The sequence below is a fragment of the Haemorhous mexicanus genome, chromosome 2 (assembly GCF_027477595.1).
Source record: "Haemorhous mexicanus isolate bHaeMex1 chromosome 2, bHaeMex1.pri, whole genome shotgun sequence".
Lineage (NCBI taxonomy): Eukaryota > Metazoa > Chordata > Aves > Passeriformes > Fringillidae > Haemorhous > Haemorhous mexicanus.
In genome coordinates this window covers 101,010,213-101,030,377 of record NC_082342.1, presented here as the reverse complement: position 1 = coordinate 101,030,377, position 20,165 = coordinate 101,010,213, and the positions used below count along the sequence as shown (strand labels likewise).

The following is a 20,165-nucleotide window of genomic DNA, read 5'->3' as shown; positions in this document are numbered from 1 at the left end:
TATTACTTGACATAGTTTCCTGACTGCTAAAAAAGAGAATAAATATAATTATAAAAACGAGACTTACAACTTTCTCTGAATCCCAAGTGTATCTTTTTTAGCCATCTATTCTTTCTCCTCCAGATCACAATCCCACTAAATTACACACAGAACCCCCCTGCAAACCTCAAGTTAATGGTATCACCTACCATAGGGGGATATAGGGGATCTCATATAAGGGGATCTTCTACATCCTGTTTTTCCAGCTTTTAAATTGTGTCTCCTATGGAGAAGGTACTACAAAAGTTCACCTTTACCAGCTTACCACTTTCAGCATTTTCTGTTCTTTCAGTATTCCCAGCAGTTAGAGAAGTACTGTTTTCCTTTTCTGAGTGCAGCAGAGGAACTGAAAAATGAGTTAAATTACTTGCTCTGGGCTGTACAGGGACTCTGTCACAAATTAGGATATGATACTGTTAAACAATGCTGTAGAGGAAAACACTACCCTCTGAAGCTGAACTCCTGGTTTAAAATGACATATCCTATAAACAGCCACCATGTTACAAGAGCAGTGCTCATTAAATGACAGATTGAAAGTCAGTTTCCAAGTATCAGAGCTGCACACTCTCCTTGAGCCTTCCTTGTTAGTAAATTGTGAATCACGTATATCCCATCAATAACGTGCTGTTAAAAACAAAACTTTTCCTTGTTAGATCAGGCAGTGCCATTACACAAATGTTATATTGTCCTTCACATTTTATTTTGCAGATAAACAAGACTACTTTAACTACCCTGATCTGACATGCCATCTCCAGAACAGAAGGTATAGTACTGAAAGGTATAATACATTTACAATACAAAGAAGGTTTATTTTAGGTATTAAATGAAATGGTATTAACAAAGAATATGAAACATACTGCCCCATTCTTCACAGATTCTTTCTTGAAGGAACAATTTTAAGAATGGATTTCAGATTTTACTGCTTATGTCAAAGTATTAAACATTGTAATAAATTATATTTGTAAAATATGAAGCTTGTGCCATAAACAAGAAATATTTTCTATTATTTATAATTAACAACATCTCAGATATGTTTTAATTACTTATATTTCATAATGCAAAGTTAATTCTTGTTGGACCTTAAATAAGCAGGAGGTTAGCAGAGTCAAGCAGCCCTACAAGTCAAATTTTATGAGAAAGACTACTTTTCATTTTCTGATTGATTAAGGCAAAATAGCCATTACAATCAAAATGACAAGCAAACAGAAGGACTGAGTGGTAAAGAAATATATGGAAAAATATTTCAGGGGTGTGGATGTTTTAAGAAAGGAGATTAGAAAGATGGCATCAAAAACCAAGGGGGGTATGAAAGAAACACCTTATTCAGGCAAGAAGGAATCAGAGCAGTAGAAAAGTCATCATTTTTGATATTTGATCAAGCAGCACAGAACAGCTGTTGTGCCTAGCAGAACAAAGAATTCTTGCACCTGCAAAAAGAAAGAAAAAGAAATAATAGCAACACAGCATCTTCCTGATTAAAAAAAAAGTCAGTGTGGGTGTCCTTGAGAATATAAATTTAGTACTCTGTAAAGGTCACAGACCAGAAACAGTGGAAGCAAAGTAGAACTAATAACACCAAACCCCTTGTCTGAATTAGCACTGTATAGTGAACACACCACTTTTTTTTTTCCATTTTTTTCAGGAGTACTTGTTTGAAAAGCTTTAGTGTAAGCTGTGGCAGAGCTGTGGGAGTTGGAAAGAGCATCCCTCCACACCGTGGTGTTTCTGCACTCTGGACACAGCTGGGCCTGAGTGCTGCCCTTTGGCTGCAAGGAGGGACATACTGCCACCAGTGCCATGCCCCAAGGGGTTCTAGGGCCACATGGTGAGGACCAAAAATTTGGGATGTGTGGATCCAGCCATGACATTGAAAGGCAGCTGCTCTCATGGAAGAATATTTGTATTCAAATGAGAGGCAGGCATTTTTGTTCCTAAGGTTATGTAGTACATTCAGTGATAAATACTGGTCACGGGGCTTTGCCTCCTACAGAGAGATTGCTGAGGGCATAATTAAGATCATGAACACAAGGTGAAACACCAAAAATAGGACTTCAAGGAAAAAGTACATTTCCCAGGAGAGGCTTCTGGGTATTGTGGAGAATGAAATTTTGAATGAAACTGCAATGGAAAAATCAAATAAAGCCTGGGTTTTACAGACAGAGAAATATATGATTTATCACAATATATTTTTAAAGGAAAGGCTTCAATAGCTCACAAGAACTGGGTCACAACCTTAATGCTGGCTGACTGAAGCTACTGCATTACTATCATCACAGATCACTTTTGCCCCAAACAGGTTTTAATACATTGTAATGTGGGAATTACTGCTGCTTTCTGATAAGGAGCAAGTCACCTTCCATTATCAGGCATCAAATCATTTTAGTATTTTGCTGATATCTTCTTTTCATCTGAAATATGCCAAAGAAAACAGTTTGTCTGCCTGCAGAGTGGAAAGAAAATGTGCCTGAATAAGACAGAGAAAAAAATGGATACAAAAATTAGCCCTCGAGGACAGTAGATTTCCCAAGACCTCGCAGAGAACTCAGAGACAGTTATATTTGGCTTTAAGTACTCAAGCCCAAGCTTATTTTCAGAAAATGATGGATCCTATTCAGAGAGATTAAAAGATGGCAAAGTTATTTAAAGGAAGACCAAATTTTATTTATTTGCGATTACTTTCATCAATGGAAGAATAGGCATGACAAATAAGTGAAAGACAAATTTGGAATTATGAATTTGGGACTCATATATCAAGTATGGAATAAATCTTTTCTTTTATCAATTGGAATATGATCACAAGGGTGTGCCTGTATCAGGGATTGAAAGATTTATGCATATATATGTGTTTAGGAAACTTATGGTACACACTCAAGCACACAGCTGGTGCACTTGAAGTGTTGTCCTTTTGAAACAAAGGTTGTTGCCATGCAATAGGACAGCAAAGATGCTGGGGAGCATCATTTTAATATGGACACAAGGTCTTCTACTACCATAGCTCTGTGCATTTTTATGGCACATTCAAAGTTAGACTGTTGGCAAGCTGTCAGTTTTTTCATATTTGTCATGGTTGTTGACAGAGATCTGTTGCAAGTCTGTTCTTGACCTATCTATCAGTTACCAAATGACTGTCACAGGAGGACCTCTCCACTATTATCTCTCTGTTTGCAATTACTCAGTGCTATGTCCTATTAATAGATAACACTTAGTAAAAAGGACAGGAAAGTGTGCATTTAGTAGTTGTGATTGACAGAACTGATAGGTAAATTCTTTGCTGTGTAAGACAAAAGCTCAAGCTGAAGGTCTAGAAAATTATCTCCCATAAAAAATGCTACAATTCTACCCATGAGTAGATGAGGATGGCAACGTGTCCTTCATGCTGTGTGGTAAGGACAGAGGAGGTGTGTCTTGCCTTCCCTCTCCTGGCACATTTACTTGACTGAAATTCTCTTCTACTGCAATATGTATTTGGAGATTGGTCCCCCACCAACACAACAAAACCTTCTGAAGGCTTATACCACAAGTTCAAGTCAGACACACTCAGCTGGTCCAGTTTCTGAAAGGGAATTGCAGCTTATTTATCCCAAATGCACCTGCAGTGGACTCCCTCCTGACTCATAGTCACAGTAACAAGACTGAAAGGGAGATGAGCAGCAGAGCTGGAGCCATGGCTTCCAGAGAAGGTTGTTCCATGACAGCTGGTTAGGAACAGCATGCAGGGATCTGGTGTGGTTGTCTACTGCTTGGTGTATGACCCTGATGATTTCGTAGAAACGGCTCTCAGTTTCTGGAGTCAGTGGGACTTTCTCTTCAGGGTCTCTGGACAGATCGAAGAGCAGTGGGGGATCATGTCGTGTAATGAATCCTCCATGGCAGAAGCAAACGTGAGAATCATAGCAACCATTGGAGCCCTCAGGACTGAAGTTTGGAGTGAAGAAGAAGACCTTCCAGACAGATTCACCTGCAATTTACAGCCACAAAAACAGCGGGTAATAAAGTGTTAAAATAACAAAATGTAAGTTCCCTGGTCTTAAGAAATTCCACCAACATGGGAAGTCAGTCTTTTGGTAAAAAGACAGTACAGACACTCTGTAACAGAAACTGCAGCATACTGAAAGACTAAAACAAGATTGAGCAAAGCAAAAATAAGCAAAGCATCGTGATTTTCATGCTACACATATTTATGAAGCAACTATGATAATTTCATTCCCTCAGAAGAATTCTGATTAACCAAATTATAGAATACTTTAAATAACATTGTGTTTTATATAAACAGTGCTAAGAAGATTTGCAGAAATATATACTAAGTCTTCTTCAAGGGTTATTAAAATGTATTTTTACCACTTGACTATATTTATCCACTGCTGGCCCCTGTCTGCTTCTCATTTTGCTTATCTAAATAATTTCATTGTTATCTTTTTCCTATCTTCCACTCTTTTTGTATTAACCTATTGTCTTCTGCCCCATGGTTTCATTGCAAACACCTGGATACTCATTTTATTAAATGGGATGACATGAAAATGCATAATGGATGCTAAATACCTGTCTAATGCTTCTATATGCTTTTTCCAAATATAAATTATAAATAAAAGTTACAGTAGCACAACTCTTAGGTGACGTTCTGCTTTTCAAAATGAGGACCAAAGTTCTTAATTTAGTTTAATTTTCTGTGTACAGAAAATGGAACTGCCCATCCTCATGTAACTTCAGTTGGTACTTTAACTGCTTGAAAATCCTAGTTATTTCTTGGAATAAGAATAGGCAAATATCAGTTGGTTCTTTCAAGAAGCACCCTCAAACAGGTCAGCGGAGGATCAGAAAATGCTTAACAAGAGAGCTGTGAACAAAAAAGTTGTTACTATTTTCCTCAAGTATCACAGAACAAATAGGAAAGGCAGAAACAAACAGAACTTCCAGGGAAGCACTCCATCCTCCTACAGCCAATGAAGTATATAGTTCTTCAGAAATGGAACAAAGAATAATTAATTAGAGTAAGAAAAATCTGTATTTTATTCTTAATAAAAGCAGGTCACTAAACAACTGAGATGTATAATGTCAGATTAACTGCCCACTTGAGACTATAAAAACATCGGAAAACTGTAGTCATCAGTAATTTACATTTCTTAGCACCTTATTGTGATTTTTTTTTTAATCACCTCAAGTTCTTAAATACTGAGTGAAAAATCTCTTTTTGGTATTTTGTTGAATGTTGTTAAGGTCACAGAAAGCTTGTTAACCTAGTAACAGATTTTCAAAGATTTATGTGTGCTACCGTAGTTAATATTTATTAATCAATTAATTGGTACAACAGAGTAGAAGGAACTAGAAAATGTGGGATGAGTAGAGCAGAGACAAACTGGTATATGCCATGCTGTAACTACATCACACACAGCTTTTAAAGCAGGTTTAAAGAGAAATGTTTCAGAAGACTTAAGGGTCACAGGCTGCAGTTCTAGACTATAGCATGGATTTAAAGGACAGTAGGTGACCTTAAGATTCTTTACAGCTTCTTCTCTTCTACAGCATTTTTCACATTAGAAGTGATTTTTCCTTTAGGAACCAATTCAATGACAGAGCCTGGGGACTACCAGTTCACTTGGTCTCCACTTAAATCAGGGTCAGATAGGTGATGGCTATTATACACATTAGACTGGGAGAAGCCTCTAAATGCTTCTTGGAAGTCAGTAAAGGGGAAGGACTTTTAAAGGCTGAGTGACTTGCTGGCACAGACAATGGTATGTGGCAGGTTTTAAAAGGCTCTGGCTGTGACAGCCTCAACAGCACAGTCTTACTGGGAAAAAATGAAAGGAAATTTAAAGGAAGGCAAAGCAAGACAAGGCCAGGTAGCATAAAATGGAATTCCTTCATCTACCTCCAGTAACATTTTGAAAGGTGGGTCTGGTACTTGAGTCTCTTGTTTTCTAAGAATTAAAATAAACAAAATCAAATACTGCCATTTAAATTTCTTTGAACATATGCACAAAACATTTCCAAGAAATATACCTCTTGTTTGCTGAGATTCAGAATTTTTATTCTAAAAAGGCATGTAATTCTGTACCAAACATTGGTTCAGGCTCCTCAGACACGTTTAATTGGCAAGATGGATGATAAAAAACATAAAAAGCCAAAGGGCTTGATTAATCAGTGCACTGTGTGCCATTGTAGACTATCCAACACTTTCCACACCTGAGAATTTGATTCACAACACTATAACAACTTGACAGATCAGCAAAAAAAATGATATGGCTACTAAAATGTCAGCTAAAAGACATTTCAATAAGGCCATGCACATAAGAATTTTGTGGTCAAGCTGTCGTATCACACATTGGTCTTTCATGGTATATCTGTGCTGAATGACATTGAAAAGAACATTTTCAGCCACTTTTTTGGGTGTTGGGCATTGTAGCACCAGGTGTGCTGAAGGGCTTACAGATAGCAATTCAAAATTGGGAATTCCAAATTAATGGAAGTCAGTACAAGCAGCCCATATAAGAAAGAAATGGGGAAAGAAGGAAATAAGGAAGTTGTGACATGATTTTTCTTTCCTGCACAAAATAGAGACTTAGGCTTTGTCATATGCAGAGCATACAGCATGCTCCAAAATCATGTGTGGGTTTGGGGACAAGGCATATGTGACATCATCTTGTGTCTATGACACTGCTAGAGTCCTGAAGAGCTGATGGTACTTTATCAGATAAGCAGTTACAGAATGTCACAAATCACTGAGCTCTGGGAGTGCAAAGCCTGTTCCTGTGCAATGTTTATCTGTTGCACTGCAGCAGTGTTTCTAGAACTGCATGTTGTGCTGGAGAAGCAGCAGCAGACTTTAAACACCTCTTTTCTAAGCATGATGAAAACTAAAGCCTATCTGTCAGTGGCTGTGGCTGAGGAGCAGCCAGTGCAGTGTTCCAGGAGACATTAAGAACTGTCAGACTGCTCATCAGTAAAGCTGCAGAACTGTATAAGGCACAATATTAAAAAGAGAGAGCTCTCTCCCAGTCTCTCAGCTGACATAAAATCTCATTTTTCAGAAGGTTAACTACAAGGATCAAATTAATCTCCCAGTAATTAACAGTACCTGTGTTCTCCAAAGCATCTGGATAGTAAACCCTTGTTACATAAAGATAACTGTGTCTCTTCCACAGTGAAGTTAGTAGTAAAATTGTCAGGGCTTCCCCAAACCCAAGTATAGCAAGCCCCTTCTGAAACAGCAGGCAGGCTCCAAGCCTGCAGCACCCTTAAAAGTCCTGTTCCAGTGCTTCACAAATAATTTCAGTCCTATTTTCCTGCAATTCTCCAGTTCTATGAGTTGTCCAGTAAGTTTGCTCTCAGAATACCTCTTTCCTTTACATGTTAAGAAAAACAAAAAATTGAAGAAGCTGTACTTCTAAATAACTTTAAATTAAGATAGGTTGCCATTATTCTTAGCAAATCTGCTATGAACATTGTTGTTCAGTGTTCAATCTCCCTAGAAGACACCTTTTATTATCCTTTACCCAGCAATTTATCCTCTCATACAGACAATAGTTGCTCCAATGGACTGGTGGAGGCCTTGAGATTAAATAAAAGTCTCTCAGTAAGATATATTAATATATTCAAGATGAAGTGACACATTGGATAGGGATGCTATTTCTGTTATAAAAACACCCTTCTTAATCATTGACGGCAAATGGGGGTTTTCTGATAACAGTTCTTGACGTGCATAGAAGCTATTGTTGTGTTATTGCCTGGACTTCACTTTCACTGAATTCAATCTATGGCAGTAGCTTTACAGGTTTGCAGCTACTGTCATTTCCTTTGCTTATATTATTGTGTTGCTTCTTTCTGTAGAAGAACAAGTTAAACAGGGCTGTTGTCCAGTGCACACTGGGGAGCTAGTCCCTGCTTGAACTCAGATGCCTCTGAGACGAGCCATTTGGGTGTAGCAGACAAACATAAACTGAGACTGACTTTTCTGTGTCTCAGGTTTGCTCTGTAGCCATTGTCAACTCCCACACTCTAACTCATGCTTTTCAACGTTTCTAGACAGTAGCAGATGAAAACTGCAACTCACTTGAAAATTACTTTCTTTAGATAACTCCTGTTATTAGATTGAATCCTTTCTTCCTGCTTTCTCAAAGTTCATTCAGAATTTTTAGGTTCTCTGCTAATCTTATTCATAGCAAATATCACATATATTCAGCTCTTTGATCATTTAACAATGCAGAAAAGGCTTCAGTTGTGAAATCCTTGTAGAACTATATATAGCTCTATATAGCAAAGACAATACTATTTGGTTACTATAATGAAATGGCACATATTATTCTTATGACTATGTGCATTCCTTAAACAGCTAATAAAAATACACCATTTGAATTTTAAAATTTGTAACTAAATTGTTCTTACAATGAAAATTACTTTTTTTTTTTTTTTTTTTAGATATCTGTTTTGAGTGTCTGGGTGTATTGTTGCACCAGTCAAAAGACAGCACATCATGCCCCAGTGTAGCTGGAGAATAACTGAGTGATATTCAAAGATACAATGTTGGTTAACAACCATCAGTTGTTGCTAGAAGAGACTTGCATAAAGAACTGTGCAGAACTTAAGAGTATTTGAGTGAACCCCATGAAAAAACCAGCAGTAGCAGTGATTTTAAAATACTTAGAATAAATCCTACAGTGTTAAGTATCCACTAAACCAGAAAGGATTGCACATTCCTGAATATCTAATAATCTTACTGAACAATTGCTGCAGGAAAAATCCAAGACACACTGAAACCATACCCGGATTGCTGAAGACAGAAACCTCATGACTGAACTCATTATCTAGAGTAAGTGCTGTGGTATGAGAAACTTCCACTGAATTCTGTTCAAAAGTCAAGATTATCTGTTGAGTTTTAGTAGATGAAAAAGAATTATTTTCCTAAATTCTTCATCATCACCTTCAAAAAGAATTGATTGATCATTTGCAGTGTTTTCTTGCTGAAGAAAGTCCTACAAGGGAAGAATCTGTGGGTATATAAATTGTGCTGCTAAAGTAGGAAGTGCTATAATGCAATGTTATGCCTCATATTGAGATATCTTGGGTGATAGCAACATGGAAGAATACATATTGCTCTGGAAGAAAAATTCCATCCGTAGTAATTTCATGGAAATAATCCAGACACCTGCTAAAGATTTGTTTGAAGAATATTTACTTGGTGAATGGTCCATGCAATTTTCAGTTCATCAGAGCAGCAGCTGATGGCATGCTGAAGACAGAAGATAATGTTGGCACACACACACACAGAAAAGAAACCTAAACCAAACCAAACCAGAAAAAAAACCCCACCCAAAAAACCCTGCTCATTTCAATCTATATCAAAAGTCCTTGAAAACAGAAAAGCCTTATTTTATTGCTTATGAAAAAAATAGTCTTGACTTTCATGTAGTGGTTTTCCATGGGAGTCAGTAAGAGATTAAGAACTCCCTTTCAGTGATCATTTAATCAGTTAAGAACACCTTAGGAACAAAGCAGAAGCACTTTGCCAAAGATGACAAAACCCAAAGAGAAACCTATCCAGAACTGTGTTTTGTATTTGGATTATTTTTCCTGTCCTTCAGGAACGCATTTTACTAACAGAAAATAAATTTGGGACAATCATTTTCTGCTTTCATAAAGTGGATGCAATTTTCTGAGTGAAAAGAACAGATCTGTAAGATTCAGACAGCAATTTTTCTGATAATAATCAAACATATGGGAGAAAGATGCTATTGAAGTCCTAAGCAATTTCTGAAAAAATTTTTAGACACGTTGGTGTCAGCCAAAACCAAACCCATCCCCAGGATTTTTTTTTTATAAATTATTTTCTTCAGAAAGTTTTCAAAATTTGGATGTCAAAAAATAGGCTGTTGACACATGGAATGCTAGTGAAGTACTCAAAATAATTAATATGAAAATTGCTACCATGCCTAACATTTACGTTACGAGATGTACATCTAAAGAAAGAATTGTTCAAAGTTATTTAAAAAATGAAAAATAGAAATTTTGTAACTGCAGTTGACTGAAATTTTGTGCTGTGCCAAAGAACACTGAATAATAATTTTCTTTACTTTAAGAAGTCAAAGAAAAAGGTGAATTACTCTTCCTTACAAGTGTCTTAGCTAGTTGAATTATTTTATTTTTCTTTTATTTTTATAAAGTTACTAGGTTGCTTGGGCGACCTTTTGAAAAAAAGAATTTGAAAATTTATTCAGTTAAGCATAAATGACAATAGAGCAAAGGAGTTTCTGTCATGAGACTAAAAAAAAATGAGTTGAAGAAAATGAATATTTGCAAGTAATTTGGTGCAAAAAAATATCAGTATCAGGCAGTCCTAAATATTAAAAAAAAAAAAAAATAAAAACCAACAATAACTGCAATTTGGTTTTATTGTAAAGATGTATGTGCAGTTTAGCATCTGAAATATGAGACAGTAGTTTTTATCCCAGTGCTAGAAAATGCATATATTTTCCAGAATACGAAACTAGTCAAAGATTACAAACCATGTTAAACCATAAATTTGCAATTTTCCTGATACTGAGCAAACAATGCAAAAATCCTTCAAAATCCCGAATTAAAAACCTTAGCATGAAAAGGACATAGCACAGGAGGGTCTCTTACAGATGATCAGCAGGGACTCTGGTACAAATTACAGATTTGTTCCTAAGAACATTTCTAGAAGTGTATTTTCTCTTTCACATTGACTTGTTTGAGGTAATGGTATTTCAGAGAAGTCCAACAGTTCTCCGTTTTGGACCTTTATGCAAAAGCCAAACTTGATTTCACAGTTCTCCAGGCAATAAAAATGTCTGAATTTGGAGAGTTTTAGTAGAGTAGTGGGAATATTTTCTTGTTTTGGTTGAATACAAAGTGGATGTAGAAATCTGCAGCTATTCTCCAGATGACAGCAAGTAATGGAAAAAGGAAAGAATCCTGACTCTCTCTTATAATTTTCAGCTTAAAAACGCATGTACACTGTGCAGTGAAAAACAGGCTTTACACTTCAGAAGTGCAATAACCTGCTAAAATCTCCTTCCTCTGAGAATCAAGAACAGAGAAAGATCTCCTGTGGATGCAGATGAGAAAAATATGTTTTAACTGTTCCTTATAGAAGATTTAGATGGAAATACCAGCATCATTTTCATAAAAGTTACTTAGGTCTGTCATTCAATTAATACAAAATAATTTTGGAATTTTCATGTTTGTTTGTTGGGTCTTTTGGGGGTTTTACGGGGGCTTTGTGGTGGTTTTTTGTGGGGGGGGTTTGGGGGGTTATTTTTTAGGGGTTTTTTGTTTGTGTTATTTCTTGTGTTTTTGTTGTTTTTTTGGGGTGTTTTTTTAGTAAAAAAAAATTTCATTCATTTAAAATAAAAGTTCATCTAGTTCATTCATTGAATTGGTGTACAGGAAGTCTGGCTTATGCCTTCCATACTGCAGCCATATTCCTGCCCCTTAGCTTTCAATCTAAACCAGGATACAGGGATGTGAAAATAAGACAAGAAGCAGAAAGGGAAAAAAAAAAAAAAGGTATCCATTTCAGCTTAAACAACTATGATAACAAGTTTTTTTTATGCTCTTGCTATGATTAGGAGTAGAGTTAGTATTTTTTAAAGGATGGTATTTAATTTCTTTTCATTCCCTTTATTCCTCCCTCTCTCTCTCTTTCTCCCAGAAGAATGGTAGGGAATGGAGCACTGCAAATCCCAGGGTATAAATAGCTCTGCCTGAGCCTAACAATAACTCTGCTGCCACCGACACAGAGCAGAGCAAAGGCAAGAAAATATTTTAACAGTATTTGTCACGCTTGTCAGGGGGAACACTTTCCTACCTAAAAATTTGTGAGCAGAAATGTGTATCAGATGATTAGGTCAATTTTCTTGAGCCTGATACAAACTGTTTCCTGGTGTCTCTTCATGCTAGAAATGCTCTTCTCTCTTTTGACAGTCATGTTATTTCACACTTATCAAATAATATGTCCATAACTGTGTCACCCCAATTCAACTGCAGCTGCTCTGATATGAGGCTCAAGATAGCATATTAAAATTCTTAATGAGATAGTTTAGGTAAATGACACTTGATGCTTGTTTTGCTTCCTCCATTTCTGTGGTTGAAACACGGAACACAAAGAAGGGATCTGGGAGATGACTGGAGATTTTTGTGACCTTTCCTTGATTGTGGTGCCTCCATGACATGGGGAAGATCATTCTTTCCAAAAATTTACAACTTTTAACTTCCTATATTCTCAAAAACATATCCATATCCTCAATACCTAAACTAAGTACCAATATTCAAATCGAAACACCTATTAATTTAACCACAACATCTCAAAAAAACCTCACTTCCTCTCAAACCACAACAGGTAGACAGAGAGGAAAAAAAAACCAAGGGGGCAAACATGGAGTGAAGATGAGTCTCATAAAGCAAGTTAGGAAGCAGGCAAACAAAATATCTTCAATAATCAAGTATATTAAAAGGTTGCAATGAACTACAGCAAGAAACAGTAGTAAGTGACTAGATGTTTCATGCAGGGCAAAAAGATATTTATATTTGATATAATCAAAAATAAAATGAGGAAAGAAAGAAACCATAAAGATCTTTTAAAAAATCATCATCAACAACAACAAAAAACCGAACTTCAAACCCACTTCTAAAATAGGAGGCTTCTCTAAAGAGAGCACTGGAAGTCAAGCAGTTTATGAGACTGAAAAACAAAAGGCAAATGACAGGAAAACCCTCATAAGGGTCAGAGTTCATTACAGCTTCTGCAGTTGCAGAAGGGGGAGTCACACAAGGGTTTGATCATTTAAGAGGATCAAAAGAGGATTCACTATCAGTGAGACTAGAAATAAAGAGAGAAAGAGCAATAAACAGATAGGAAAAGGATGAAAAACACTGTAAAAAGACACAGTTCAGAGGGGAGAAAGGGGCTGCTCTCTGTCCAAGAAAAATGTGCTGTAAGTAATGTGAAGACTCCTGAGTTATTAGTGAAGGAAAAGTGAATTTTCTTCCATGACTGACATATTATGAATCAGATACTTGATGCTATTTAAGTTCTTCAGTGGAGAACAAACACTAATCCATATCACACTGACACTTCTATGTTTTTCATGAATGGCAGCACTCAAATCCAGAAAAATAGCCTGCAGTATTTATCTTCTACTATTGAGGAAACCTCAAGAAACAACTTTGCTGTAAACTATAACATGCAAATGTCTAATATCAGTGAAAGATATTTCTATGTATCTATGGAAGCTTGTTCCTTTTTGCTACAAGTTTTTGTGTAATTTCTTTGATAGATAACTTTGCCACTGTGTGTTGCTATTAAAACAAAGTCTGGTGACAAGAAATGAGGTTTAAATGAGACTAATGAAGTTTTTTGAAGTGATTTTGTGGAGGGACACCTGTGCTTCCACAATAAGAGCAGCCCCATCACCAATACCACCTACAAGAAAAAGTAAAAATATTCCTAGAGAGCTGATAGCTAACAGGTAAAGTAAATGACAATTTTAGTCTTGTGTTAAAAGGAAAATTGAACAAGCAAAGTGAGTGGCGCTTTCTTAATTAGATTTTAAAGATATTTATGACAGTGCCACTCAAATCAGGATTTGCATTTTAGTATCTTTCTGACCATTCTTGTCAGTTCTTTCATGACACTAATGAATAAATAAAATGCTTCGTTGTGTTCCAAAACCAGTTAACTCTTTGCATTTCATTGCACATTTTAATGACTATCTTATTTATCTATATATGTAGACAGGCCCTTTTTTGAATCTCTGGTGATTTAAAAGAAAAAATTACACTAAATAAATTCCCTGAATCTAAAATTCTTAGTCAACCTCAGAAGACTCCTATAGTATTCTTCCGGTCACTTAGCACAATAATACTATTTTTCAGACTGTGAAAAAGGTAGCTAGGCATCTCCACTTTTAAATTCATGTTACTAAAATAGGATTTATTCCTCATCACTTTGCTGCTGCTTAGCATTCAATCTGACAATCCGGTCATCTCGCCTAATTTTGGATCACTGCAACCAAGGTGCAGGTCTTTATGTAAGCTAGTTACCAGCTTATACTTGACTGCTTTTTAACTTTGTTAGAGGTGTTTAAGATGAAAAGAGTTATGCTTGTTTCTTATTTGATGAGAGCGACTCGCTCAGGTGACCTCAGCTGTTGGCATCTACACTGTACACATGTACATGTTGTCATCACCATCTTCAGAGTTTGCTAAAAAACCAAGGTGTTATGAGTCTGGAAGGCACCAAAAAGCCTCACTGGCCCCGCCCAGCCCTCGGGTGGACCCTCATCTGTGCACCCTGCCCATGGACCAGGATTCCCATTTCAGCTCAGCCCAAGGCCATCAGTCCCTGCCTGAGTGGTGCAGCAGTGGCCAGTTCCCAGCCCTGTCTCTGGATGTCTCTAGGCTACAGCCTTCCTTCCTGCTCTGTCTGTGCTCTCATCTCCTCCAGCTCCTGACTGCACTCCCTGGGTAGACCTTGAACCTGACTCACCACCTTGCAGGGACTGGGGCTGCTGTGGAGTCTGTTACCAGCACCCAGCTCTGCTCATTCTGCTCAGGTGCTGGAAGACACTGCTCTGTCAGTAAAGTCACTGTCAGTGCAGGGGTCACTCACAGTTCTGTTGGACTCACCTTCAGGATGAGGTGTCACCCTGCTTAGAAAGCTGAACTGGTCTCTCCAGTGCTCTCTCATCTACCTTCAATTTTGTTTTTAAGATCAAATATCTATCTACAAGGTGTTGCTGCTTATGAAAATACCACAGTGTTCATCCATTGGGTGTTAAAAATTTCCTCCTCTCAAGTGTATATAAAACCCACATATATCACTGACACGGCCAGAAAATATAGAGATTTGCCTTCCTTGCTCATATATGTTACTTCTGCATAAAACTGATAAGTAAGGCTCATTTTAAAACTTTTTTTAAAACGAGCCTTACTTATCCTTAATGATCATTCAATGACCTTTGAAATGCAGTCACTAACTACAGTACATCTACATCAACACTTCTACGAGGTGCTGTATCTTGCTCATATAAATGTACAGTTTCTTCTTTTACAATAGTAGAAAATAAGAACAAAATCTCATTTCAGGTATATCAAGTGAATTTTCTTTTTGTCATCTAATTCATCCCCTGCCACTGCACAATTGTTCCCCACAATGTATTTTCTAAGAGCCCTCTTGATGTATGGTGTCTTCTATTGTAACTTTTGTGCTACTATCATTCATTTCCTTTATCGCAGAAGACAAAGACATTTTACTGGCATGCTCCTTTCACTTGTTGTTTTGTCTATTAACTTTTTCAAATACAAATCCTTCACAAACTTTTTCTGGAGTTTAAATAAGGATTTTGTTACAGAAGACTGTCTCACAGTTCATTTGGTCTGCCCCATCCCTCAATTACCTGTTGCATTGTCTATTCTAAATTCCATTTCCACACCTTTTGTGGAGTTGTGGTGCATTGAAGTAAATGTTTAAATCCCTGTGATTTTAGTGATGATTTAATCTTGTTTGCCTTCAGTTCCACAAAGTATTCCTACATTAGCTTAAAATAATAACTCCATGCTTAAATTCAGCAAAGTACAATGTATTCTATGACTGAAGCTGCTTTGTGCTTAACTAATTGTTTAAGCAAGGATCCCCTTATGCTACTCAACTTCCATCAAATCTCCTACTTCAAACAATTTATGAAAAATAATGAGTAAATTATTTTTTGGTCACCTGTGCTATTGCTTATGAAAACAGTTAATAAAAACTGCTTTGTTTCTTTGCAACACTGATATATATTAATGGATATACTGTGAGGAATTAATTTAATGTGGTCTCAAGGCCTATAGGAAGAAGCTACCTGAATCAAGATTTACCAGCTCTTAACTGTCCTGTTCACTGGACAACTCTACCTTGTAGAAAAATCAGTGTTCAGCTTACCTCCCTGAAGATTAAACCCATGTCTGCTGAGCAACATCCTCTCCCTCCAAACATACATCCCTCAGTTACTCAGCATCTCAGTGGTAACACCTTGTTGCCTTTTCTTCTTATGGCACATACATGTATATGTGGCATACTACTTAATATATCCAGGTAAGTCCAGGTGCTTTTGACCTGTGTGACGTGTGGACCCGGGTGCAGCATTTGAACAAAGCCCTTCCCAGCTCTTGGGCCTTCTGGAGAGATTCATCAGCATAGGATAATCCTACACAATGCCCACAGTGCTGAGCTGAGATGTAATCAGCTATGGAGTGAGTTCATCTCAAACCAGAAGAATGCAGCTGTGGACCTCGGGAACTCCAGCCACTGTCCTTCATTCCCTGTGCTATATTTTCTTACAGATTTTTGTGTAAGAAATACAAGAATGCTAGAACTTGACGCAGTGTCACAAAGGGCCAGGGCTTTTGATGATACATGAGTGGCAAAAAGAATACTGGTGGAGTTTTTTTCCCTCCAGTTTCTGTAGCACAGTAGGTAGACCACTGCTGTGAATGAGGGGGTAAAAAACATGTTTGTTGCCTTTGGCTTGATATTTTATTTTTTACTAACTATACAATTCAATTTAATAATTCTAACAAGCCTCAAAGTATCTTTGAAGAGGGCACTTACCTCATAAACTCAATCCAACACCTATTATTACTTCTTGCAGCACAATGAGGTTCAAGATTTGTTAAGCAAGACAATTGCAAAGGCAAGTTAAACAAAGAAAGCTTTATCCTTGAGCATAAAATACACCTTTTTACTGGTCTAAGAGTATGTTGCCATACTTTATGGTTTTCTTTAAGGGCTCTAACCTCTTATTTTAAGAAGTGATATAAATAAATAGAATGTAAAACTGTTTGCAGTCTGAAGTCATTCAGTTACACATTGTACCTTCTCAGAACAACTGAAAGTGCTTTAGGCACTACACGACAGATATAAATTTTATATATGCCCTTCCTCCTCACTGAAGTTAAGAGTGATGACATGATATTGTGAAATAGAAACATCTGCATACTGGTAGCTGTTTCTGGACTGTTGAATCTTACTTTAAATTTTTAATTCATAGTTCTGCAAACTCAGCCTCCATCTCTCAATTTTAGCTGGTTTCTTTGTAAAAATACTCCTTATAAAATCTGTGACAATATTAATGGCAATAGGAAGGACTAGGAAATGCTTTTCTATTTTATTCACTACCATGGCCCCTTCTAAGCATTTTTATGTTCTTCACAAAGCAAAAACCTTTACACATATTCCTCATCCATTGCAATGGACAAGAAAATTGAGTACATTAATTATTTTCAGCTGTAAACCAGGTTTAGTTTAGCATTCAGCAGTGGTTTGCAGTAATCCTTCCTTCATACTATAGTGCACTGCATGCTGACAGATATTTACCTCTATTTCATCTTGTGATTAATTAAAACACACTTTCCATAACATTTCCAAAGAAGTTTCTAACTAGCTGTCATTTACCCGGAGCATGTCCAAGATTAAAGTCTCTCTTAAATTTTTTACTGATACCCAGAGGGAATTCCTAACTGAGGTCTTGGCACTTAGACTCTGAAGACAAAAAAAGGAACCTGAAATTCAGTTAGGATTAGAGAATAGGAAATCTACCAACCAAAATGCACTCAAATGATAGTCAGGCCAGGCAGATGGACCTGCTAAACAATTTACCTGTCATCCAGATCTTCACCCTCACTTTGAAAGCTTTGCCTGTCCTGCTGAATCTCATAGATCTGTCTAGTTTTAACTTCTGAACTTTGGATCACTACTCACCTCTCAAACATAAAAAGACCAAAATGTTTAGGATACAAAAGTTCATCTGCTTCCACAACTAGCTCTGCAAGAGCAGATCAAAATTTACAGGAGGAGTAAGATACCCATATTCAGACATATTACACAGCTGTACAGATGTCCAAGAATGCAGACAGTTTAAGCCTTCCTAAAGCTTCTCCTCTACATCCCTGAGACACAGTGTGTCCTCACACAGCTTTTTCAAGTATGTAACAACTGAAATGCAAAATCTAACAATGCAGCGTGACCAAAAAAAAATATATCTGAGGTCAACTTGGTCTGCAAAGAGAATAAATTGCCTGAAATTAGTTAGAAAAGACCAAACATAATTGTCATAGGAACAGTTCTTGAGTGTCCAGGCAGAGATTGCATTGGCAGGCTCAGCCAAGCTCTTAAGGTTCACATGCTAATGGGGTAGAAACCTGCTTCTGACTTCTCCACACCACAGCATTAACACAGATTTATCAAGCTGGACATGTAGACATTTTCCTTGTAATCACTTGCCAACATCTTCATTTGAAAAATACCCACTAATGGAGTAATACTTTAAGACATTCTAATAATTTATACTTAATTTTCTTGATTAAGAGATAAAAATCTGTAACTTTTTCACATTTAAGCCGCGTTAAAGAAAGTAATGTTGATTTTTTCATATTTTCTATCTTCCAAATACAAACACTTTCCATGGATTAAATGCTTTGTAAGACATGTACTCAAAAAATATTTTCTGAAGTACAAGTGGCGCATTTACTTTTTTTAGTTCCACCTGCTGGTTGCTAAACATTCAAATATACTTCTCAGATCTTAGTTCAGGGTTATTGTTTTGGTTTGGCTTAGCTGATTTTTTAAAAAAATCGGTATGCCATCACCATTTAAAACCACTGATAGATATTAAACCCTCTCAATCTGGAGACCTCAAATATTTTGGCAATGTAAAAGAAGGGGAAAATGAGGCATTTGATAATTATCAGGAGGCTTTGTATTATCAATTTAGTACCATGTTCCCAGACCCAGTTAAAGCATTTCTCAGCACCTTTTTCTTGATTATTACAGCCTCTCTCTAAATACACCATGATTTTCTAAGCCAGCCTTCTGTTGCCACAACACAGTCCTGGTATCCTGGTATTTGGGGCTACTCAGCATTCTTGAAATCACAAGAACCTTTAAATGACCCAACAGCTCCACTAGAGCAGAGCTGAATGAACTGAAGCATATGAGGAAACAGCCTGTATTCTTGTACAATTTTTTGCAATTCCCAGTTGCTCCTCTGCCCACAGACTGATTATGTTTCCTTTGACCGTGAAACTGAACTGAGACATTTGTGTTTAGTACTTACTCTTGTGCTAAGATAAGCTCACTAATGAACTTTGCAATATTTTCAGGAAAAACCTGAAAACTGTCAAAGTATAATATGCAATAAAATATACTTGCAAAAAAAAAAAAAGGTAATTTTTTGCTAATTTTGAAAAATTCAAATATTTCAAGTATCATAATTTTTAATGGATTTACTTTTATTATAATCCCTATTTAAAGTCACATAATGTATTTTCTGCCACTAAAGAATGCATCATATTAATAATATTTTCCTTGCTCAAAACATAAAATTAGAGAATGAAAAATAAAATAATGTATGAAGTTCTAAAGTTTTCCTTCAAAGTTAATACTGACCATTGCAAACCTCAGTTTCAGCATGACATAATAGCTACATTTTTCCCTCTCCCTTATTTTGTTGATTCCATCTTTGGTCTTCTTATTCTTATCAGCTCTGTTAGGATAAAAGCTTCCATAAGATATTAAGGTTTTTTAGGAAATTTCCAACTTTAAGGCAAAACTTCCCTCTCAAAGCATAATTCAAATCATCTTCAGTTCTGTGAAACATGTATTTGTCCTCATCCCTTCAGATAAGCTCATACCTTCACAGCATACATACAAATAGTCCTCACCGATGAAACTAATTTTGTCTGGAAAAAATGGTAAGTTTTATTTAATCTCTGGATTTCTTGTAAGTTGCTTTTTGAAAAGTGACCTGAATGTTCAAGAGCTCCAGTTGTTTCTGAATCATAAAGGTATGTGGTCTTAGAGCCTCTGGCTACAGCTGAAAATTGGTTTTAGTAACAAGTACATTGTTTTTCAGAGTCAAAAAACCATTGTCAACTAAAAATACTACAAGCAATCCACCATTCAGTGTTGTAGAGCTATCAGGGTCCATCCTCTATGGGTGTAAGTCAAAATACTTAACATTTTATAGAATTTTTATGAATCATAATTATGTTTGAGTATTAGGCTTTGAGAAATCAGTTGCTAAAACTATGATCTCAAATAGAGCACCTGATGCAGATATATATACATATTA

General features: G+C 36.6%; 1 protein-coding gene across 5 annotated transcripts in view; it reads right to left on the bottom strand.

Moving 5' to 3' along the window:
- Positions 1-717: 717 nt before the first annotated feature.
- STS (steroid sulfatase) overlaps positions 718-20,165 on the bottom strand; it is a 107,097-nt gene continuing 87,649 nt past the window's right edge. For all 5 annotated transcript variants that reach the window (XM_059839715.1, XM_059839717.1, XM_059839714.1 and 2 more), the window contains one exon: positions 718-3,997. In XM_059839715.1, the coding sequence (XP_059695698.1) occupies positions 3,615-3,997 (383 nt within the window). In that variant the 3' untranslated portion in view covers positions 718-3,614. The remainder of the gene's footprint in view (positions 3,998-20,165) is intronic.